The sequence below is a fragment of the Mesocricetus auratus genome, unplaced genomic scaffold, assembly GCF_017639785.1.
Source record: "Mesocricetus auratus isolate SY011 unplaced genomic scaffold, BCM_Maur_2.0 Super-Scaffold_100006, whole genome shotgun sequence".
In the NCBI taxonomy this organism is placed as follows: domain Eukaryota; kingdom Metazoa; phylum Chordata; class Mammalia; order Rodentia; family Cricetidae; genus Mesocricetus; species Mesocricetus auratus.
This window is the reverse complement of record NW_024429190.1, coordinates 71,397,674-71,422,706: the sequence shown is the minus strand read 5'-3', so window position 1 is coordinate 71,422,706 and position 25,033 is coordinate 71,397,674. Positions and strand designations below refer to the sequence as shown.

Below are 25,033 nucleotides of genomic sequence, written 5' to 3'. Positions count from 1 at the left end.
GTGCAATTCCCAAATGACTTCTAAATCCTGTTTAAAATCAGACAGGTGGCCCTAAGTCTCGCTGAAGAGTGCCTCCAAGAGGGAGAAAAATGAAACTTACACAAGTCCTATCATGTTTAAGCTTCCCACACAGGGACTTGAATTTCAACTGAGGAATACAGTCTAAAATAATAACATGCCTGAAGAAATTAGGCAAGTGAAAAATTGGGCAATTATTACCTGCAGGAAAATCTTATTGTACAAGAAAGAAAAAGTGATTCTACACTATTGCATGTCACCCCTGAATGGTAAACAACACAATGAAAAAACAGACTTGGTCCAAAAGTTAAACACACAACCCTGGGAGTAAATCTCATCTTGCCTTGGAGACACTGACAACAGAACCTCAAAGAGCACTGGCAACAAAGTTTCTCACAAGAGCCTGCTCTGCCAGGATCCACCCCACACTGGCTAGCTGAGTCCCTTCACTTCATGCCTCTACATGCTCACTAAGAACACCAACTCCCATTTACAAGACAACCGAGAAACAGGGAGGACACTCTGAGAACAACATCTCATGCATCTTAAACTGACTCTCAGGGGACACAGGGAGTCAACGGCTGCCAATCAGCCACAACTTACACTATTGGGCTTCTGCTGCCCCTGCTGTTTGGTTCGTTTTGAGACAGTCTCTCACACAGCACTGGCTGGCCTAGAACTCCCTATATAGATCACCAGGCTGGCCTCAAACTCACAAAGATCCACCTGCCTCTGTCTTCTTAATGCTGATATTGAAGGAAGTGCCACCATGCCATCTACTGGGTTTTTTGAGCCATACACACAAATCACTTTTCTTTCTTTTTAAGATTTACTTTTATGAGTGTTTGACTTCAGGTGTACATGTGTACCACATGTATGCTGATGCCTGTGGAAGCCCTAAGAGGGTGTTAGGGCCCTAAAACTGCAACCACAGGAAGCTGTGAACCACCACACGGGTGCTAAGAACAGAACCCAGGTCCTCTGCAGGTGCAATCAGTGTTCTTAACCAGTAAGCTATCTCCCCGGCCCAACATGAATCACTTTTGATTTAAAAATTGCTATGAAACAAACCTTAACAACTCAAGGACAAGATATACATTTCTTTTTTAAAAAGTCAAGTAAAATACACTGATTGGTAGAAAATGGACTAAGTGCCCTCCTCCTGACAGATTAAGAACCTTACAAATCAGGGATAGTTTGTATTTATTATTACTATTCAGGCATGCATGCTAGTCAAGTAAACATTTATTTTTAAATACCATGTTAGATCTAAATAAACGTGATTTCCTATTTTCTGACAAAAATGAATTTTTAAAAACTTGAAGATTATGTGTTGAAAAGCAGGTCCTATGGGGCTGGAGAATGACCCAGTAGCTGAGAGCACTTGTTGCTCATCAAGAGGACCTGGGTTCAATTCCCAGTACCCACATAACAATTCACAACTGTCTGTAACTCCAACTCCAAGGAATTCAACACCCTTATACAGACATATATGCAGACAAAACACTAATGGATATAAAATAAAATAAATCACTTTTTTAAAAAAAATCAGGCTCTCTAACTTGAAAGGAGAATCGGGAGTTCTCAGATAGCCCGGGCTATATGAAATCCTGTCTCAAAAAGAGAAAACTGTTTAGCAACTGAAGAAACAGTTCAGCTGGGAAAGTGTTGCCATGCAAGAGTGAGAAACTCTTTGTTAAAAATCAAGTGTTCCTAAGTGTGTGGGTTTTCAATTCAATTTCATTGGTCTACCTGTCTATTTTTGTACCAATACCAAGCTGCTTTCAGGACTATAGCTCTATAATAGAGCTTGAAGTCAGGAATGGTGATGCCTCCAGAAGTTCCTTTGCTGTACAGGGTTATTTTGGCTATCCTAGGTCTTTTGTTTTTCCATATAAAGTTGAGAATTGTTCTTTCAAGGTCTGGGAATAATTGTGCCAGGATTTTGATGGAGATTGCACTGAATCTGTAAATTGCTTTTGGCAAGATTGCCATTTTTACTACCTTGATCCTACCTATCCAAGAGCATGGGAGATCTTCCCATTTTCTGGTATCCTCTTTAATTTCATTCTTTAAAGACTCTTTCTATACAGGTCTTTCACTTGTTTGGTTAGTGTTATCCCAATATATTTTATGTTGTTTGTGGCTATTGTAAAGGGTAATGTTTCTCTGATTTCTTTCTCAACCCATTTATCATCTGTATATAATAGGGCTACTGATTTTCTTGAGTTGATCTTGTATCCTGCCACTCTGCTGAACGTGTTTATCAGCTGTAGTTCTTGTGTAGAGTTTTTTGGGTCACTTATGTAAACTATCATATTATCTGCAAATAGTGAAAGCTTGGCTTCCTCCTTTCCAATTTGTATCCCCCCTTGATCAACATTTGTTGTCTTATTGCTCTAGCTAGAACTTCAAGTACAATTTTGAAGAGATATGGAAAGTGTGAACAGCCTTGTCTTGTTTTTGATTTTAGAGGAATTGTGTTGAGTTTCTCTCCATTTAGTTTGATGTTGGCTGTTGGTTTACTGTACATTGTTTTTATTATGTTCAGATATATTCCTGATATCCCTGATCTATCCAGGATCTTTATCATGATGGGGTGTTGGATTTTGTCAAAGGCTTTTTCAGCATCTAGTGAGATGATCATGTGGTTTCTCTTTTGCAGTTTGTTTATATGGTGGATTACACTGATAGATTTTCGTATGTTGAACCATCCCTAGGATGAAGCCTACTTGATCATGGTGGATGATTTTTCTGATGTGTTCTTGGATTCAGCTAAAATTATACAATGGAAAAAAAGAAAGTATCTTCCACAAATGGTGCTGTCATAACTGGATGCTGGCGTGTAGAAGACTGCAGACAGATCCATGTCTATCACCATGTGCAAAACTTAAGTCCAAATGGATCAAAGACCTCAACACAAATCCAAGCACACTGAAACTCTTAGAAGATAAAGTGGGAGGTACCCTTGAACGAATTGGTACAGGAGACCATTTCCTGAACATAATACCAGTAGCACAGACACTGAGATTGACAATTAATAAATAGGACCTTCTGAAGCTGAAAAGCTTCTGTAAGGCAAAGGACACAGTCAACAAGACAAAAAGGCAGCCCACAAAATGGGAAAAGATATTAACTAACCCCACATCTGACAGAGGACTGATCTCCAAAATTTACAAAGAACTCAAGAAGCAAGTCTCCAAAATACCAAAGGATCCAATTAAAAGGTGGGGTACAGAACTAAATAGAGAATTCTTAATAGAGGAATTTGAAATGGCTGAGAGACACTTAAGAAAGTGCTTAACATCCTTAGCCATCAGGGAAATGCAAATCAAAACAACTCTGAGATACCATCTCACTTCTTTCAGAATGGCTAAAATCAAGAACACCAATGACAGTTTATGCTGGAGAGGACGTGGAGAAAGGGGAACACTCCTCCACTGCTTGTGGGAGTCCCGAGTCATACAGCCACTTTGGAAATCAGTATGGAGATTCCTCTGGAAAATGGGAATCATTCTACCACAAGATTCAGCAATTCCACTCCTAGCCATATACCAAAAAGATGCACATTTATACAACAAGGACATCTGTTCCACTATGTTCATAGCAGCATTGTTTGTAATAGCCAGAACCTGGAAGCAACCTAGATGCCCCTCAACTGAAGAGAGGATAAAGAAAATGTGGTACATTTACACAATGGAGTACTTACTCAGCCAAAAAACAATGGAATCTTGAAATTCGAAGGCAAATGGATAGCACTAGAAGAAACCATCCTGATTGAGGTAACCCAGTAACAAAAAGACAAACATGGTATGTACTCACTCATATATGGATTTTAGACATGAAGCAGGGGAGTGCCTGCCTACAATCCCACTGCCAGAGAGCCCAGGAAACAGGGAGGACCCTAAGAGAGATATGCATGGTACCCCAGAGAAGGGGAATGGGACAGGATCTCCTGAGTGGACTAGGAGCATGGGGGGAGTGGGAGCTGGGGAAAAGTGAGGGGGAGATCAGAAAGGAGAGGAGGACATGGGATAGCAGGAAGGTTGAGTCTGGGGAAGAATAGAGAAGAGCAGGATGAGAGATACCATAATAGAGGGAGTCATTATAGGTTTGAGGAGAGATCTGACATTAGTGAGATTTCCAAAGATCTACAAGGATGACACCAACTGGCAATCTGAGCAATAGTGGAGAGGCTACCTTAAATGCCTTTCCCCAATAATGAAACTGACGACTACCTTGTATGCCATCCTAGAGCCTTCATCAGTGGCTGATAGAAACAGAGGCAGACACCCACACCTAAACACTGAACTGAACTCCTGGAAACCAGTTGCAGAGAGGGAGGAGTGATGAGCTAAGGGGTTATGAGTGGGCAGGTGAAACCCACAGAAACAGCTGACCTGAACAAGGGGGAGCTCATGGACCCCAGAGTGATGGCTGAGAGGCCAGCATGGGACTTATCCAGACCCCCTGAATGTGGGTGTCAGTGAGGAGCCTAGGGTACTAGATCAGTATTTATCCCTGGCATCCAAATGGACTTTGGGAGCCCATTCCACATGGAGGGATGCTTTCTCAGCCTGGAAACATGGGGGAAGGTCTAGGCCCTACTCCAGATGATATGACAGACTTTGGAGATCACCCATGAAGGACTTCACCTCCCTGAAGAGTGGAGTAGGGATTGGATAGGGGTTGGGAGGGTTAGGGAGAGGGGAAAAGGCAGAGGGAGCTGGGATTGACATGTGAAGCAAGCTTGTTTCTAATTTAAATAAATAAATAGATAAATAAATAAACAGATAAATGAATAGATAGAGGGGGGGAGAGGGAGGACCTTAACTGGGCCCCCAGAGCACAAGTAGAAAAGCAGGTGTGGTAGCGGGTACTCTAACAATGCTGGAGAGGCAGAGTCAATCCTATTGATACACCCTGTCTCAAAATCCCAACATACTGCCAGCAGGACTGCTCGGTGGGTAAGGCACTGGCCACCAAGCTTACAATCTGAGTGTGACCCCCAGGACCCACAGGTGGAGGAGAGACTCACCCTCACAAGTGACCCTGTGACCTCCACATGCACACTGTTATATGTGTGTGTGCCCTCATTCACGAACCCAAGCACACACTCACATCTTGTCTGTGTGTGTCCTCATTCACAAGCCTAAGCACATACTCAAATCTTCTCTGTGTGTGCCCTCATTCACAAACTGAAACGCGCGTGCAAATAAATAAAAAATATTTTTAAAATCTCTTACAGGCACTACATACCTGGACACTCACACTAAAAAACTAGCATGTTTTGCCTAAGTCTGATAAATTTAGCTTATTCACAGTACATCTTACAACATTAATTCTTGGTTTGATTACAAAAGAATTACACAGACATCAAGAAGTATAACTTCACTAGCTTAGATTTCTTATTTTGAACCCCATTCTCATTTTGTTTAACTCTCCATTTGCAGGCTCCTGTCATACTATTAATTATGATTAGGTTTTGAATAAGTTTTAACAGCATCTGTAATTAAGTTATTAGAGCTGGAATTGCAGTAAAGCATCCAGAACAGGTAGCAGCTGCCCTGGGAGAAACCATATAACCTAGTACTCTATGAAAAGGGGTCTCTTTCTAGTATACCATAAATGAAGACAGATACTTACCTCGACAATATTCCATTAAGATAAGCACTTCCCACACATTATCACTAATTGAATTGACAGCACAGTCCAAATAACCAACAATATTTTTGTGGCCAGATAGTTCTTTCTGTGAAAAAGAAATAAGATATTTAAAACTAGGAAATATAAACCCTAAACTCTATAGCAAAGGCTATAAGCCTGAATTAGGTGGATTTAATAAGTTCCTAAGTGAATTTAATAAGTTCCTAAAAGTAAGAATAAGGCATGAGGATACTGTAGCTCAGCCAGTGGTTTCTATGGTGAAGCTGGCATTGGAAATTTCAATGTATATGTGACGGTCATTATCTAAGATAAACAATCAATGACCATTTGTTTATAAGTTCCACCACAAGCTACCAAGGGCTAGCAACACAGCTCAGCCCATAAACACACTTATCACTAAGTCTGAGGACCTGAGTACAATACCTGGGACCAACCTGGTGGAAGGAGAAAACCAAACCCTGAAATTGCCCTGACCTCAACCCATGCGACCCCCAACATACCCACACAAATAGATAAATATAAGCTAGGCAGTGATGGCTCACATCTTTACCCCAAGACTCAGGAGGCAGAGGCAGGTGGATCTCTGTGAGTTTGAGGCCAGCCTGGTCTACAAAATGAGTTCCAGGACAGCCAGAGCTGTTACACAAAGAAGCCTTGTCTGAAAAAAACTATTAGATGACAGATAGATATATAGATAGACAGATAACGTTTAAAAAATAGTCTACCAAAAGTGTATGATACAGTCCTCTGAAGTTCAAGAAAAAAGTATTAGAACTCTAATTATATCTATCTAAAAAAATTAAAGGAATTAAGCACTAATGTAATGTTTTTTCTTAAACATAGTAGAACTCTTCCATAGACTCATGGGCACACATACTTTTCACTAAAAGAGGAACAAGTGGCCAGAAAACATTTGTGAGAAAGAACTCGTAGATTAAAGATAGCACTAATGATTTGTTCAAGGAAGTAACAAAATGGAAAATCTAAGAACTTTTTCCTCCTTGTACAAAATCACCATGGGCATAGAATGAGGCTACAAATGGGGCTGGAAACAGCTCAATGTTAAGTGCTGCTTAGCATAGGTGATGATCCAGGAAGGGGGAACAGATAGCACACAATTATTTTAAATGAATTTACAACTACTGTCATTAAAAATATACCCAGTTTCAACTGTGCAAAGTAGTCTGTGGTCAGAACTACCATATGCAAACCATGATAAAGCATACCTTGGAAGATGGGTCACCTAAAAAAAAAAGTTAAAGACCATTACCACTCCAAAGCCACAGTCTCTCTACAAAGGCAGAGGAGCTGACTGCTGCTGTCATTATGTCTCATAACTAAAGAAATTCTACCAACCGGAAGATTACAGCAGAATAGTGCATCATCTAGGCTCAAGTTAAACAATTCAGTCTAGACTTAGCCATTATCTTCAAGAATTCTTTTTCAACTTTTTGGCTAATATCTTTACCTTTAAAGTGTCTCAAAGCATCTCTAAACTAGCTAAGGAATAAAAAGAACTGAAATTCAAAAATTCAGATCACATAACTACACTTATTTTGTAAGTGTTGGTAAAGACGTTGACATAAAGTGAAACATCCCCCTTAGCAGTAAGATATGTAGGGCTGGAATTAATTACAGCTGCTGCACAACATGCTGGCTCTTCCTCAAAAATTTTTAAAAAGAACCTAGGTATGTAACCAAAGAAGAAAAAATGAGGGCTTAAGGACATAAACACACATACATAGCACATATTGTTGGTTATTTGGACTGTGCTGTAGCTAGTCACAGAAGCCAAAGATGCAGAAACAGCCCAAATATCTATAGGTTTTACTCCACGAATAGATAAAAGTGTGGTGATGACAGGATATCATTTGGTGACAGAAAGAAAATTAAATACTGATGAACACTATCATGTCCATGAACCTCAAAGGCATTGGGGAAGTAAAAGGGAAAAACCACTATACAATCCATTTATAGGAAACACTAGAATAGAAGTTGACAAATAGTGAGAAGGGTGCTTGCTAGGAGCTAAACAAAGAGAAAACGGCATTAAGAGTAAAGTGGGTACGGTTTTTAGGGGTGATGAAAAGGCTTTGAAACTAGATAGAAGTAGTGATTATACAGTCAGTATTATGAATGTGCTAACTAAATTAATTTTCTATTATCTGAAGTAGAACTAAAAAGACACACGCACATGCATGCAGGTGTATGAAGTGAAAACTGAAGGGGAAAGGGAAGAGACAGACGTGAGGGCCACAAGTCACAGAGAGCTCTACTTACAGGAGGAAGCGGCACTTCACAATCGTGCTGTACTGTGTACTCACTCACCGATGTCTCTACCATCAGCTTTCTCTCTACCTAGTACTGACTCATACTTCCCTTCCTCAAGGACAACTGGCCCTACAACACAGAGTCCACAGGGAAAGCGGGGAACACACAGCAGGACTGTGAGGTGAAAAACAAACTACTATTTGTGGTCATAGACATGAGACGAATGTAGAGTGTGGACTACAACTCCAGACGCCACTCTTAAGATGGAAGTCTCTTTCTGCATGAGCAAACAGTGCCTAGACACAATGGGGCAGGAAAGGGAGAAGGCTTCAAGGCATCTGTAAGACTGTATTTCCTACTGTCAGAGAGATAAGCCTGGTGTTTACTGTGTAGTTCTGTAGGTGCTCTCTCCTCCCGATACTCCTCAATAACAACGAGTTTGAAAGGAAGGAAGGGCACACTGCCTGGGAGCCTACACACTGCGGGAGAGGAGAGGGCGACCACTGCATTCAGTCCCAAGTGTGGCCATGTGCAACGAACTGCCAATTACAACACAATAAATTAACTGCATGACTTTTCAAGTGTGGATAAACTGATACATAAACTTGCTTAAAAACCTATCAATGCTGTAGTATAAAACCAAAAGAAAAGCAACCAATTTCTAAAACAAAATTTTCTCTCACTTACCATAATTGTGATTTCCCTTTTACAAATGTTGAGGTCAGGTGTGTTATTGACATACATTCGCTTCAGTGCACATCGGATCCCACCGTGAGTCCGCACCAGGAAAACAGTGGAGAATCCACCTACAAGAGGAAGCCCAATTAATTTAAAACAATCAGAGACTACCATCAAAGTTGTATACTAAACTATCATTTCTACCGGGCACAGTGGTGCACACTTTAATCCCAGCACTCTAGGGGCAGAGGCAAGCATATCTCTGTCAGTTCAAGGCCAGCCTGGTCTACAGAGTGAGTTCCAGGACAGTCTGGGCTACATACTGAGAAAATACAAAAACAAAAAAAGTAATTGAAATTACACATACACTCACACATATGTGCACACACATACTCACACACACTCACACATGTACTCACACACACATCATTTGTAGCAGAGGAAAAGAGTCAAGGACAATGTTTAAGACAAAAATAAGTACAGTAAGCAGTTTATTGATTAAGAGCCAAGTGTGGCTTCCTGCGTCAATCAGTAACAGCACTTTCAGAGCCACACAATTCTCAAATGACTCTGCTTCCATTTTAAGGGACAACGTACAAAAACGTACTTTTCCACAGAAATACCTGTGACGAGGTAGTCACAAACGTCCTCACACTAATTTGACAATACTATTATCACCCACCCATCTTGACAATAATGCATAGCAACTATTTAACACTCAATATAGCTAAGTTGGGATAGTTGGACCACACTCCTATTGCAGGGACAAGCTCACCATATACTCAGCCAATCATGGGATCTCTCTTCTTATCAGACACTGACCAGTTCTATCTAACTCAAGGGTTTAAGGCAGGGGAGGTCCACTGGAACTGGATGAAAGTATGTGGCAGAGAAGGCCCCGTTCCTCTTTCCCACTTTTGTGTAAGATGATGCTTGGGCGTGATGTTGATGGATAGCCTATGCTCATGGTGACCAGAAAGAAAATGGCTCAGAACCCTGACAGGTGGGCTAGTGAACGAGCCAGCCTCCCTCCAGAACTCATGAGATGGTAAGTGCCTTTGTCTGCACCTTCATCTACTCTCTTACTGCATCTGAGAACGTCTTCATTTCAACTTCATAGACAATGCTATTGAAAGTCAATTATTTTTGTCAGATCTAAGATGAGATTCTCATATTAAATCTTTAAGATTCATTTTGGTACAGAACATTTTACAGTTTTTTTAAAGGCACATCAATTTTGTTAATACTATAAAGGTATGGTTGTTAAATTGGTGACAAGGGTATTATGAGATATGGTGGGCACTTTTAAAATGCACAAGAGAAGAATTAGCAATAGATACAGATCTAAGAGAAGACGAGAGAGCACCCTGACAGAAGTAAACGTGACAAATGAGAGCAACAGCCATCTTCTCTGGCCCAGAGTCCCTTCCCATCGTAGGTAAACACTCCCAGGAACAAGCTAGCTCTCTCAAGGCTCTCATGTGAAACAATTCCACAGACACCTAACCAAAACGTCACCTCCTCCCTCCCCACCTCTCTCTACACATGCACACAATCATTAATTAGACGATGGTATGCTTTCTTAGATAATTCTACTTAGGTTTACAAGCTGTTATACAAACATACAGGTTTTGTTTCGTTTTGTTTAAATGAGTACCCCCATACATTAGGAGCTAACTGTCCATCAGTAGGTAGTAAGGAAATCAGCTCATAGTGAAAACTGCAAGTTGCTCACATATGCTGCATAGAGAAGGGGGGGGGTGGAAAGACGACTGAGTTACAACGCAGAGTGTGACACACTGAAGTGATAAATAAGAGGGCTGGGAGTTAAGTATGAGATAACAAAGCTGACCAGGTAAGAGGTGGGGCAGGGCTCTGGGCCACAGACAGTTTGGTCAGGTGACCACCACAAGCCCTTGAGGAACACAGAATAAGGCACAAGTGTCTACGCTGGCTATTTTATGCCAACTTGACAGAAACTATTGTCATCGGAGAGAAGGGAGCCTCAACTGAGAAAATGCCTTCATAAAATCTGGCTGTACACAAGCCTGCAGGGAATTTTCTTAGTTAGTGATTGATGGGAGGGGCACTATGGATGGGGGCTGGTGGTCCTAGGCTCTAAAAGATAGCAGGCTGAACAAGCCATGGGGGGCAAATCAGTAAGCAGCACCTTTCCATGGCCTCTGCATCAGCTCCTGCCTCCAGCTTCCTGCCCTATTTGAGTTCCTGTCCTGACTTCCTTCAGTGATGGACTATAATGTAAAAATGTAACTCAAATACACCCTTTTCTCCCAACTTGCTTTTGGTCACCAGCTTCATCACAGCAACAGAAGCCCCGACTAAGACAGTGTCCTTTCTTATTTTCTCATTTCTAACGCAGCTAACTGTAACAGACAGAATTCTAAGTAAAGACCACTTTAGACCCCCTCTAGAAATGGAGCTAAATGAGGTAACCAAGAGAACTGCAACTACATCCTGGCAGCTGTGAGAGGCAACTCTCTACCCTGGAGGAGCCACACACCTTGTTATATGAATGTGAGAACAAAGAAAACAGCCTAATTCACAACTGTGAAATACAAGGCTGGAAGTCGTGGTGTTACCCAAGTGACTAACAGCAGAAAGTCAAGGTCAATGACAAACAACAAAGCCTTAGTCAGAGATGGACAAAGGCAGCTCCAACCACCCCTAACTGGGCAGACAGCACAAAAACAATGCATGATCATCTCCCTGACTGGGTGAAATAAGGGAGCACAGAGAACATGGCCTACCCTTGGTTCAGCCATGTTAGCCCAAGGACCTCCATCTTTGTTCAGTTTTCCTACAAAAACCCTAAACAGGAGTTCAGTAGCTTTTTCCTCTCTTGGAAACTCCTCCATCTCTCAGGAGTCTCTTTTCCTTAAAGCTTGTTTACACTTTGCATATTCTCACAAGACTTCACAGTCTTAACTTTCATTGGCATAAGACAACATGGAGCCACTACCTCAGGTTGACCTTTGGTGACCATTGAGTACCCAGCACCTTAAGTAACTGGGTCAAGCAAAACTGGGCAAAGGATTCCATCACACTGAAAAGCCCTGTATCATAACGTGATAGGGGCACTACAGAATTTCTCATCAATGTAAGAACAGGTATTTTCTCCTGGTTGTTTGTTCCAGTTGGTCCACTAGCTGTGTTTGCAAATGAAAACCTGTGTACTGTTTCTATGAACATAAGAAACAGCAAGAGAACACACTGGAGCTTGCCTGCGCTGAGTAACTGAGAAGCGCGTCACTTTTCCTGCAAAGACACTGTAATGCTAGATGTTATGAGCTGTGTTGTCTGATGAAAGTTTTACAAGGAAGATAAAGCATTTTCCCTTAAACACGTATTAAAAGAGGACAATAACACTAACCTTAAGCTGGGGTACAGTGGGAAAGCCGTACTGACCTAAACACCTTTAGGATGCTTGCATACCTTGTTTAAACAGTAGGAAGATTTAAACTTGCTTAACTACTGGTTGACAGCAAATATCTTTAAAAACGCCATTTCTTGGACCGATAGCCTCCAAAACAATACAGAGAAACACTGTCTCGAAAAACCAAAAAAAACAAAAAAACAAAAAAAAAAAAACCGCCATTTCTGGATAAGAAAGATGTGTGTCAGCAATATTTGGCACAAAAAAATTCTGTCCAATTCTAACATGGATTGATTACAAATTATTAAACTTAAAAGGAATCATGGAAACCTTAAAATTTGGAAGTCAATACAAGATATCAGAAACATAACACAAAATGGCCATGTACTTGATAAATACTGGTATGTTCATACAATGCACTTCCTTATTCACTGCATTAATTTTTTTTAATCCTCACCACTTCCTGTCTGTACCGCACTGCATAGCTGGTGCAATTTATTAAGAGAGGGATTTCTTGAATCCCTTGTTAAAAACTAACATTTATCAGTTACTTTGACATTCTCTAACTGTAAGTAAAAACGTTCTGAAGAAGTCCTCATTTAAAATTACCCACATGCAAACTGCATAAAGGAAATATGGTAAATGCAGTTAGTTACATGTAGACAGCAGGCATGAGGCTACTCCTGCAGTATGTTCTTTTCTGCCTTTCTGTATGCTTTGAAGTCTCTACAACTGAGCTACATCCCTAGCCCTTGTATTCTAAGACAGCATTTCATTATGCAGTCCGGGCTGGCTACAGCCTCCTAAGTGCTGGAATTACTTACTGATACAAAGAACTCTATCCTCGGGGGTTGGAGAGATGGCTCAGCAGTTGAGAGCACTGGTGATTCTTACAAAGGACTCAGGTTCAATTCCCAGCACCCACATGGAAGCTCACAACTGTCTGTAACACCCTCAGATGGATATATATGCAGGTATATCACCAATGCACATCAACGAAAATTGAAAAGAGAATTCTATCCACTTCTAATAATTCTAAGGCCCCAGGCTTAGTCCACCCTTTCATACTTGTATTGGGCAATCAGTGGCATGGTACATTCTTAACCTTAAGTGTTTCCTCTCTTACCACCCAATCTTACCACCGCCACTAAGAATTAGTATTTCCTAGGAAAGACACTACTGCTGATTATACACAAGACTTTCCCAAAGGGACTGTAAGTCTCTTGTGACAGAAAGTTTACGGTAGCCTAGAAACCTTGAGCTTCAGCATCCCAACACAGAAAACACTGCATGTTTACCAAACACTTGGCCATAGGTGGTGATTCCTATGAACTGTATTCTTATGGAGAAGAAAGAGGAAAGGGAGGGCAACACCACATGATCTTTTTTCTTCCCTGAACACTTTACCAGTAAAATAAAGAAGAGATTGAACTATCAGCAACTCCTAGCTCCATGCATTGCCAAAGAAAACAAGGTGACTTTGACGCTATCTTCAAGATAAGTGGGAAAGACATTGACGTGTATTTGTGTGATTTGAGGCTAGAAAAGTCCTTCCTCCCATTGACTACCCACCTTTGAAACAACAGAGCCCCAGGTCAAGTCAGCAGATCCCAGGCTTTCTCCTAGAAATGAGGCTCTTCCTAATGAGGAATGATTACTAACTTACATCCTTGCCAAAGTTAGTTATCAGTAAATGCAATGAATCTGAACTAAGGGGGAGACACAGATCATATTTCATTCCTGTTTTAACTTATTTCATTCTAGCATTTAACTTATTTCCACTTTATAGATGAGAAACAGACCAAACACGCAAGAAGGAGGCAGGCAGCCAGTCTAACAAGACAGAGCCAGGTCTTTTATTTCCCCTATAAATTTCATGTTGTAATGATTTTTACAGGTCATAGCTACCAATGTAGGTATATGCCCAACCAAAAGAAAATGTGTAATTACAAATACAAGGATCTAGAAATAACAGAATTGAGGAACAAAAGGCAAATGAAGAAATCAATAAAGAACAATTCCCTGCCCAAATTTTCCTTAAGAAAATTTTACTTAATAAGCACAATTCCTTATATATAAATAAGACAAACCATGTTTAAAGTGGATTATGTAAAGCCTTTAAAAAAGAAAAAAGCAATAGTGCCCAGGTGTGCCTATAATCCCAAAAGCTTGAGAAATAAAAGCAGTTTGAATCATCCTCAGCTACAGAATTAATTTAAGGTCATTTAGGCCACATGAAACCCTATCTAAAAACACACACAAAAATGCCCTTATGTTACAAGGTACTATGTACTATGACTACACACAATGAAAAACTTCAAATTAAAATAATAGTTATAAGAAAGCTTTTTAACTGTAATACTTCAAATGGTATAAATAAATAGGGACCTTTGTTCCCACCGTTTCCCAGGCCACATACCACACAGTTAGTTATCTTGACGGTTTCCACTCCTCACTTAATGCACTGGCCTGTTTACTCCTATACGTTGTGCTGCAGATGTCTGCAACCCTTACTGATGAAACTAACAAACTCACCCACCACAGCATTTCCTTTGGTAATATTTACTTGAGATGTCTCTTCTCTAGTAGATTCTATACGTATAAAAACAAGGACTGTGTATACCTCATTTACTATAATATTATAGATGCCCATCATCTTGCCTGACATTCAAGTTATCTGTGGAGTGAATAACTTAAAGTAATCAATCAGTGTTCCTGGGAAGTAGTTTTATTTAACTTCTGAGTCCTCACTCCTTGATGTTGACTATACTCTAATGAAGTATACAAATTATAAAAACAGAATACAAGAATACCATAAACCACGCTTTACTATAAAAAGCTGTATTAACAGCCTTCTGATTCCTTTCTAAAAAAAAAAAAACTACTTTCCATTTAACAGTTGTCAGTATTATTTCAAATACAGAAAGTTGCTTCTTTCTGAAACAAAATGCCCTCCTCTATAGTCAAAATGAAGTAAGCCAGTATACTTTATGGGGGTTTTTCAGCATTAAGTCCCATAATATGCTCTCACACAATTATCACATTTAATTCTTAAACCCTATTTTCAGTATTAACTTCACTGCTCTGCTTTTTGAAATACAAATTAGAAATGATCTTATTCCAATCAATATAAAATTATTATTAGATAATAAGAATAAACATGTTCTATAGAACAGCAGAGTGGCTGCAATCAGCAATGTTTCAAAGTAGAGTGTTAGAATAGAGGACACGTCAAATGTTCTCAGCGCAAAAAAAGGAAATAAGTCAATGATGTAATAAGCTCACACTCTAGGCATGCATCATGGCTCCGCCTTTGCTCTCACCTCCCCCATGTTAGGGCCTCTACACTCTGTTCTAACTGGAAGGCCCCTGCTGAGTTCTAAAGGCCTGTTTCATCCCTTTCTTCCCATCTCAGTCATCTCCTACCTTCCCCAGGCACCTAGATTTCATGGTTCAAATCTCCACAACAGGTTCTCCAACAGTTTTCCAGGGTACCACCAATCCCTGCTTTAATATTTTTTTCTTCCCAGGAACTTGCTACTGTCCTCTATGAGGTATTTATTGTACTTGTCTTGTTTCAATCACTGTACACAACGGAAGGCTCAGGAGTGATCTGCTTGTGGTTTCCTTTGCCCCACCTACTGCATTTGTCTTGGATCGTAAGCATTTACTGTGCACATGCTGAATGACTAGCTTAAGTGGGTGTTTTGTCTGAAACAGTGCTCTAGCAGTGTAGGTAGTCTAGGAGTCTGAGAAACAGCTATCTACAACCAGCCCAGAAGCACGATTTACAGTGCACAAAGCTGGTGAATGGGAAGTATCCACGGGAAGTCTCCCTCTCCTCAGCAGCCGTTTGCCTTGAGGTAAAATAGTGTTTTCTACTCTGTGCTCAGATGTGCAAGTGCTGTTTTATGCACACTGCTTAAGCTCCTTCTTCATCACCATCCTGCTCACCACTGTCCACCCTTCCACCCCACAGCCCCTGCCCATCACCCGCTGTCCACCCTTCCAGCAAGTACCAGGCCTGCAATTGAGACCCTGTCTCAAAAAGCAAAAGAAAAAAAAAAAGCCTTAAAAACAAAAACCCTGACATGCAAAGTGTAAGTCTATGTCTTATTTACAGAATAAAGAGAAGAGAAAGAATCCTGGGCGGTATCATTAAGCCTCGAGAGGAGCAGTATGTCCTCTCAGGAGACAGCAGTCAGGATGAACTAAAAGTGCTCTAAGAATCTCACACTTGTCTCAAGTCTTGCACAGCAGTCTCTAGTAACTGACCAGTAGTGAAACAAGAAAAGCTTAAATTTCAGAGCAACACAGGACAAGAAACCAAACCAAAGCAGTAAAGACTTAAAATGACAGTCAGTGAGCACTGTTTGGGAAGACTAACGAGAACCGAGGGTAGAATCCAGAATAATTTCAGTATTAAGAGAAGTTCCAAAAGAATAATTCATAGTTTCTGATGTTTAAAAAATATCTCAGCAATTTGGTATCATACCTGTAGCACAGGCAAGGAAGCAGGACTATACAGTCACAATTCTCAGGACTTATGTTTGCGAACTGATCATATGGAGAATTAGTGGAGGAATAAGCAGGAAAGATAAAGAACAATCAGTTAATTAGCATTACAAAGTGTACACATCCATCTTAGAATATTTTGGACTTAAAGGAGAAAAAAATGAAATTCTTTATAGAAAACGTTTTGAGATTATATACTAAAGTTTTGTAATACATTCATTCTCCAAAATATCACATGAAATAAATACAATTTAACATTTACAACCTTTAGATATTTCTTGTACAAGAATAATGTCATTCAATCTGAAGTTTATTACTATAATTGTTGAGCTTGCCATTTTTTATTTTAAATGTTTAATTTATAATAAAATTCTGTTTTAACTAGGCAAGGTTTTCCCTCTTTTGCGTCTGTTTTCTATAGGACTGGAAACTGAAAGGAAGGCTTCATAAGTGTTAAGGAAGTGTTGTGCCAGTGAGCTAAGTACCCGGCCTGCTTCAGAACTGTGGCTGCACTGTGTAGGTTGAGTCATCCCAACTTAAAGCATTAACGTGAAGTGACCCCAGGAAGCAAACTCATTCAGGATACCTGGAAACTGAGCTGACCTGACACTGAATAATTCCACACACAACCACACTCTTGATGTTGGTAGAGTTAAATATACTGCCACACTAAGAAGGCTAGCAAGCAGAAAGCACTAAAAAACGTGCTGGCTATACACAAGGGGCCGGGTGTGTGGTAATTTCACATCCAATAAAGATAAACCTTTTTATGTCAGAGAAGACACAAAGTACAGTGAACAGGATATGTTCACTCCGTTTTTATCATCTCCTGGCCCCAACATGCCAATGCTTATTCTGGCACTTTAACAAACTGCAGTGTGCCAAGTAAATGCAGTCTTCTGTAATGACTTCGGAATAGGATACCAAGGATCTCAGCTTGAGCCAAAGCGTCAGCAGAAGTTCTCTATCTCTTGTAATGCACAGTCTGACACCAAAACCATGGCTCAGAAAGCATACATATTTTCTCATTCTGTGCTAGCCCACAGAAAAGCACATTCTACAGTGTTTCCAATGCATTCATCTTAATGTTACTAAACACAAGCAAGACTTCAAACTGAAGGGGCAGTCTGTACAATCTTCCCTTACAAAGAAAGCTTATCTATTTGCTGACTTGTTGGCTGTCAGGAAGAGGGAGCCCATTTGCTACCAACTAAGTCCCTTTGCTTACTACTTCACAGACTCTGTGTTCTCCACCCACTGGTAAGGAAGTGAAGCCTACACTATCACTGCTTCCCAACACGGACAATGGGAACGATAAATGAGGCCTGTGTCTGACCTGGGTTAACAGGCAGTCTGTCGACAACCACTGAACTGTTTGGAACTTAGCTAAGAAAAGCATTATTTGGTACCCACTTGGGTACATACACACTTGTGGCTCACCAGTGTGATCAAAGCACTTCAGCTGGGTTGAGCCAGTCAAACTCCTCTGATAGGCACATTGAGCCTAGGCATTGCCTTACAAACAACTTATGCAGTTTTTATAGAAAAGTCCATCACTGTGGCCGGAGAAATGGCTCAGTCGGCTTCCCAGTCTTCAAAGGGACAGAGTTGGGAATCCAATGCTCACTTCTGGCCATCACATGTGTGCATACACACATTGATGATGATGATGATGATGATGACGACGACAACAATGTTATTATTTAAAAATTATTTAAATACTAAATGTTCTTTTTTTAAAAAGCCAGTCATACTGAGATAAAACTGGTATATTAAACACATGCACGCTCAATATTAAAATCAACATCAAAATCTCTACCAATGAAAACAATTATACACAAGTAAGACACTGGAGGGGGGACACAAGATGACAAAAGAAACATTATTTAACCATGATTATAAATGTCTACAGACACTATGCAAATAAGCTGTTACTAAAATATTTGAACAGCGTTTTAAATCATGAATGTTATATGGATCAGAGTATAATATAAGAGCCAACTGATAAAAAAAGAGGCCGTAAATTTTAAGGAAGGTGAGTAGGGGTATGGGAGGGCTTGAAGGGAGGAAAGAGAAGGAAGAAATGCTGTAATTAAAATACAATCTCTTGCCGGGTTGTGGTGGCGGCGCTCGCCTTTAATCCCAGTACTTGGATAGTAGAGGCAGGCGGATCTCTGTGAGTTCGAGACCAGCCTGGTCTACCGAGCGAGTTCCAGGACAGCCTCCAAAACAATACAGAGAAACCCTGTCTAGAAAAATCAAATAAAAAAAAATCTCAAAAATTAAAGAGTTAGCTACACATACTTTTTATATACAATTAAATTTATAAATAAATGTATTTGAATATGTAACCAACCTCGTTTTCAAAATTCCAGCTCCAGGTATCTAGCCCCTTCTTTAGACTGTGTCGAATCAACTGCTTTCAAAGGTTACTCAACGTGTACAAGGCTCTGGGATCACCCCCAGCACAGAAAAAAGGAAGAAGATGGGCTAGGGTTCTGACAGGCATACATACGGTGTGTATTTGCTAAATGGACACAACATTAAAGCTCCTACAAACCCACTGCTATGACCACAGCTCAGGGCTTCTCTCATCAGAGAAGCGCCTTCTCCAAGTAGACGACAATTAGCAGAGACACTCAACAGGGCAATATGCAGAAAAGAGCGGCTGCTCAGTGCTCAGGCCTAACGGGGCAGGGCATCTGACCACCTCAAGGCTAGGGATCACGGGGGGGGGGGGACTGCAAGAGTCAAGGTGGCGAATGACTGAGGAGACACTGCTTTCCAGATGCAACAGGGCAGTTGCACTATGAACTCCCAACAGTTATGACAGCATGAACAAGACTGCCCAAGCTCAAACCAGACAAACATACAATATGGAGAGGGAAGGTAAGCGACAGGTCCCACCCATACCTGAGGAGCTACTAGCATTTGACAGCTGCTGAGAGAGGCAGTCGATAATTGTATGACCCCCTGATAGGTTGAACATCCTTCCAAGCAGGCCCCACACCCAAGACTAATTAACATAAACTGGACTTAATGGGGAAGGGGTGGAAAAATGAATGGGAAAGTTTCTAGACTATTAGATGTTTCTATCAAATGTTCCCCCATAAAACAATGATAATACTATCACTGACACCATTTATCTGTGTGAGCATAGTTTAGAAACTTTACATTTTCAGACAGGACTAGAGGTATAATCTTTACCTATCAAGTACATGCTGGATTTGACTCCTGGCACCTCTACAATAAAATTAAAATTAAAATTTTGGACAGAAGCAAGTGTCACAGATTGTACTCTGTCTCTAGAGGGGAGGACTCAACTGTAAATTCTCACTCGGCTTAGAGACACAGAGCTTTATGATGTGTGGCTGGTTCACAGAAGGCACTCTACCTAAGAGACCGGTCAGTCACAAGCATGTCTGGACACTGATTACAGGGAAATTCTGTCAAGGCCCTGAGTAAGAATTCACTGTGATTCCCTAAAACATCTGAAGTGCCAGTCACCCCTGAGAAGAAGAAACATGGTCAGCTTTTCTAAAAGCAAATTATTTCCAGGATAAAACAACTTACGTTATGCTACAGAAAGCAAACAGAGCAGGCGTTGGTGGCGCACACCTATAATCAGCACTTGGGAGACAGAGGCAGGTGGATCTGAGTTCAAAAATACCCTGGTGAGTTCCAGGTCAGGCAGAGAGACCCTGTCTTGAAAAATCAGAAAGAAAAAAAAAGAAAGTAATCAAGAAAGGAAATGAAGCAAGTCATTTTCCACACTGGTGAAGTTTTCTATAGCAAACAATATTTGTAAAAGTGCTCCCCTAACCTCTGAGGTGGTACGTGTCCTTACTCCAGCACTCGTTGGACAGGAGGACGAGATGGCTCTCTGAGCCTGAGGCCAGCATGGTGCATGGCAAGTTTCAGACCGACTGGGATTACTAGTGAGACTATTTCAAAAGAGAAGGAAGGAAAACAATTCCCTTGGTAGTATATAAAAATTAAATAAAATCCTAACTTGTCATTCTCTGCCTTCATTCATTCTCTCCTTTAGAGACAGGCTCCATGACACCTAGCCTGGCTTTAAACTTCTATGTAGCCACAGCTAGCCTTGAACTCCTGTTCCTCCTACCTTCACCCAACAAGTACTTCCATTACAGGGTTTCACCACAGCAACCATCTCCTTTCAGACTGACTTAATTCCAGGAAAATACATTAACTTTGCCTTGTTCACTCTTTCGTACTCTTTTTCAGATGTATAAAAACCTTTTGCATATATATATATAATGTATGTATGTATATATATATGTATGTATGTATATATACATATAAACTGTTACATAAACATAATAGCACCATGGCATAATTGTTGCGTTTTAACACTTAAATTAAGTGAAATAAGCCCATCACAAACAAACACAATACTATTTCAATGATACAAACCTCATATCATAGTCACATTCAAAGACAAAAAGAATGGTGGCCAGGGTCTGGGCAAGGGGAAGACAGGAAGGTAATACCTGACTAAACAAATAAATAAATAAAAATCACTTAGTGGGCCATCTCCTTTGACCTAAGAGCCCACTACAATGAAGCTTAGACTGTAAAACTCAGGTCAGGTTTCTAGAAGACAAGCATTTTCTTTTGTTTCCATCCACCAAATTTTTATACAATTTAACTTTTCACATTTTGTGACTTCAATGTTTTGCCCTACCAACATGATTCACTTCTACTTGGGGAGATGTACATTTTGTTTCTGTTCTGACAAACCTTGCTTGGAGTCAGAGGACACAGCTAGCCGCTAGTTAACCACAAGAGGTCTGGAGGTCTGTACAGAGAGGAGACAGGAAGTGATAAGGCAACACCGAGAGAAGATCTAGGCCCTTTGGACGGGATGAACCAAGGGGTAGGAAATGACTGTGGCCACACCTCTGCTTCTCTGAGCTTTCAGGTTTTTATACCAATTTCTGACTCCTGATTTTTACTGATAGGATTAATTAGATTTATGCTTCAGTGAAACTAGTCTACTAAAAGCATCCATGTAAGACATTCTTAGCTAGGGACTATCGTTTGATCTTTGATTCTTAGACCTTAATGTAAAACTGTAAGACTACATAACCATTCGGGCAAATTATCATCTCTGAAAATCAGCATCATCAATATGACTTTTTGCACTGATAATAGGTTAATTCATTTATAATATATGTAACTAAGCTTATGAAGTTGCAGGATCTAACTGAGGAAAACATTACAGAATGAATTTAAGAAGGAGAGATACAAGATGGATATTGTGACTCACACAATAATCTTAGCGCACTGGGAACGCCTGAGGAGATGGTCAGAGTTCAAGAGCAGCCTGGGGTACATGCTGAGTTCCAGGGCAGCCTGAGCTAAAGTTATAAGATCCTGCCACTACTACCCCCACACACATTAGAGAGAGACAGCAAAGGAAAAAAATTGTTCCTACGAAGGTATAATCAACACTGTGAATATGACAATTCCCTTATTTATACAGTTTTCATGTAATGCCAACCAAACTCCCAACATTGAAGAAATACCTAGAATCTTTAATAAACCTAAAATCTTCCCCTAAATATAGAATTAATTCTCGTAAGATTTAAGACCTAGATGAAGTTAAAGAATATTTTGAGTTGCTGGGAGTTGGGTATGGTTATCACACCTTTGATCCCAGCAAACAGGAGGCAGAGGCAGGTGGATCTCTGTGAGTTCCAGGTCAGCCTGATCTACACAGTGAGTTCTAGGTCAGCCTGGCCTACACAGTGAGTACCAGGTCAGCCAGGGTTACACAGTGAGATCCTATCTCAAAAAAAATTTTTTTCTTACTACTAACGATTCATGTCAAGGCGATTAACAAAGCAGATACTCACAATGAAGCTGCTGTGTTGTAGGGTGGCAGGGGTCACACTCATGGACTTACAGGAGACACAGAAAGAAGCACAGACATCACCTCTGTATTTGCTAGGAAGATAGGGCCTCAGGCCCCACACAGGAGCTGTGCTTAACAAGGCCCAGGCCATTTATACCGTCCTGAGTTTGAGAAACATTTTGTCAAAGGCTGGCAGGATCCCAGCTAGCATTCTTAAAATGTAGCACAGCTACAACAATCCAGGTACTCAAAAGATAGAGGCCTCCTCACTAACCCCATTCACAGCATGAACTGAACCATATATTTCGACTTCTATTCCCAGGTAAAGTTTTTCTGCATTGATCTGCATTTTCTTTTCTACAGTGGAATAGTCATTTTTAGGATTAATGACTGAGTTGGTCACCTTTCCCTTACTGTAACAAAATACCTAAAGGAATTAACTAAAGGAAAGGAGATTTCTTTGGTCCCATGCCTGTTTGAGAACCTCACAGTCTTCTCGGAAAACTATGGATATTTTATTTTTTACTGCTCTGGCAAAACATGACAATTCATTTCTTAAAGACCAGTTGCCATGAGATATCTGAATCCATATCACTGATATTGTTTTTGTACTGTTACATTTAATCTCCATGTGTTCCGATTAGGGAGCTGACCCTCTCTCTCCCTTGCCAGCTGTAGCACTCAGGAAAGCAGCCCCCCCCGCATGGTAGAGCTGACTTGCTGGCAGAGGTTTCAGTGAGCTGGTCCTGAGGTCACAGAGAGAGCTGTCCCTGCCTCTCACCAGCTGCAGCACTCGGGAGAGCGGCCCCTGTACTTCGCCTGGGCAGCAGACCCGGATGGTGTAGGTGTCAGAGAGCTGACCCTGAGGGCTTCAGAGCAAGAGAGCCGGCCCCACTCCTTGCTCATAGCTGCAAGGGGTGAACTAGCCAGGGCAACACTGGAGAGCTCACCCTGGGGGTGAGGACAAGAAAGAGCTGGAGGGCTGACCAACCCTGCAAGTAACTACCCAGACTCAGAACCAGGGTTATGGCTTGGCCCACCCAACTCATCACACACCATCAGACCCAAAGCTGCAGGATTCCAAGACACAGGGCAACAACAAGAGGGGTCCCAGGGAGGGCCCAGCAATGACAGTGTGGCACAAACCAGAAGCCTTGAACCAGACCAATGACTCTTTGCAATGAACATTTCCAAATAAAGACACATGGATAAAAGGGGTGTGTGTGTGTGTGTGTGTGTGTGTGTGTGTGTGTGTGTGTGTGTGTGTGTGTGTGTGTGTAAGTGTGTGCTTTGTAAATAATGTACTGGAAAATACCCACTCAGAGTTATACAACTGTTCTGTTAAACAATTTTTAAATTGCATTTGTTATTTTCACCTATTTCCTCAGTCATTAAAAGTAATGAGGCTGTCAACCTTACAATGGCAGATACATGTTTTCCAAAATTGTAATTGTGTTTTGGAAGTTCAAGTTCCAACATTAATAACTGTCAGCTGTTTTTTCAAAAAGACACTCACTGGGACACTTGAGAAAATTGGTTGCTAAATACCAAGATATAAAAGAGTAATCAGTTTTGCAGCCATTCCTTCAAATAAAAATGGTATTCCATGGGGGCTGGAAAGATGGCTCAGAGGTTAAGAGCACTGGTTGGTTCTTCCAGAGGTCCTGAGTTCAATTCCCAGCAACAACATGATGGCTCACAACCATCTATAATGAAATCTGGTGCCCTCTTCCGGCCTGCAGGTATACATGCAGGTAGAACACTATACATAATAAATAAATCCTTTAAAAAATGGTATTCCATAAGGCAAGATTCCAAGTGATTTTTTCTTAACTATTCACCATATATCATTACACAGAAAAGGCATTTTTATGTATTTCTCATATCTTCTCATAATAGGAAAACACATAAATAGCCAGTAAGGTAATGAAAAGAAGCTCAAAATCACAAATGGCTAGGAAAATGTAGATGAAAACCATGAGACATCACAGATACACTAATCGAAAGCACACATAAGTGAGGATTAAAGAGACAAGAAAGGTGAGAAGTCAGACTCACTGTGCACTGCTGGGCCTGTAAAATGTACAAACACTATGAAATACAGGATGGCAGTGCCTCCAAAAAAACAGGCACAGAATTCTTCTGTAATCCAGCAATTCTAGTTCTGCAATGTGACAAAAAGATAATGAGAGTAGGGATTCAAACACATATGTATTTACATGGTAGAAAAGACCCAAAATCCACGAACAGGCGAAGACACACCCAAATGCCGTAAATGAACAACGGACAGCACGTCTCTAGAAGGATGGTGGTGAGCGGGGCTGACAGCACGTGCCAGGATGCCCCCACTGGACAGGCATAGGCAAGATGGGCTTGATTTTCAGTAACCCTGAGCTAACTGGTGAGACATCCCCTGCCTCTTAAAAAATCAAAATAAAAGAATGAAATTCTGATGCAAACTGTACCCAGAACTAGTCTTGAAGATATTACGGTGGAGAGCCAGGCACAGAAAAACCACCACTGTCTGCTCCTACTTCTGGGAAGTGCCTAGATTAATCAAATTCCTAGAAACAGACTGGTGGTTATCAGAGGGTGAAGGAGTTAGAGTT

The 25,033-nt window shown here is 40.8% G+C and overlaps 1 protein-coding gene across 2 annotated transcripts in view; it reads right to left on the bottom strand.

Annotated features, from left to right (window-relative positions):
* Positions 1–25,033, bottom strand: part of Bmp2k (BMP2 inducible kinase) — a 93,349-nt gene that overhangs the window by 56,452 nt on the left and 11,864 nt on the right. For both annotated transcript variants that reach the window (XM_040747453.1, XM_040747452.1), the window contains exons 2-3: positions 8,644–8,762; positions 5,665–5,770 (exon numbers count right to left, since the gene is read on the bottom strand). In XM_040747453.1, coding sequence (XP_040603387.1) covers positions 5,665–5,770; positions 8,644–8,762 — 225 coding nt within the window. The remainder of the gene's footprint in view (positions 1–5,664; positions 5,771–8,643; positions 8,763–25,033) is intronic.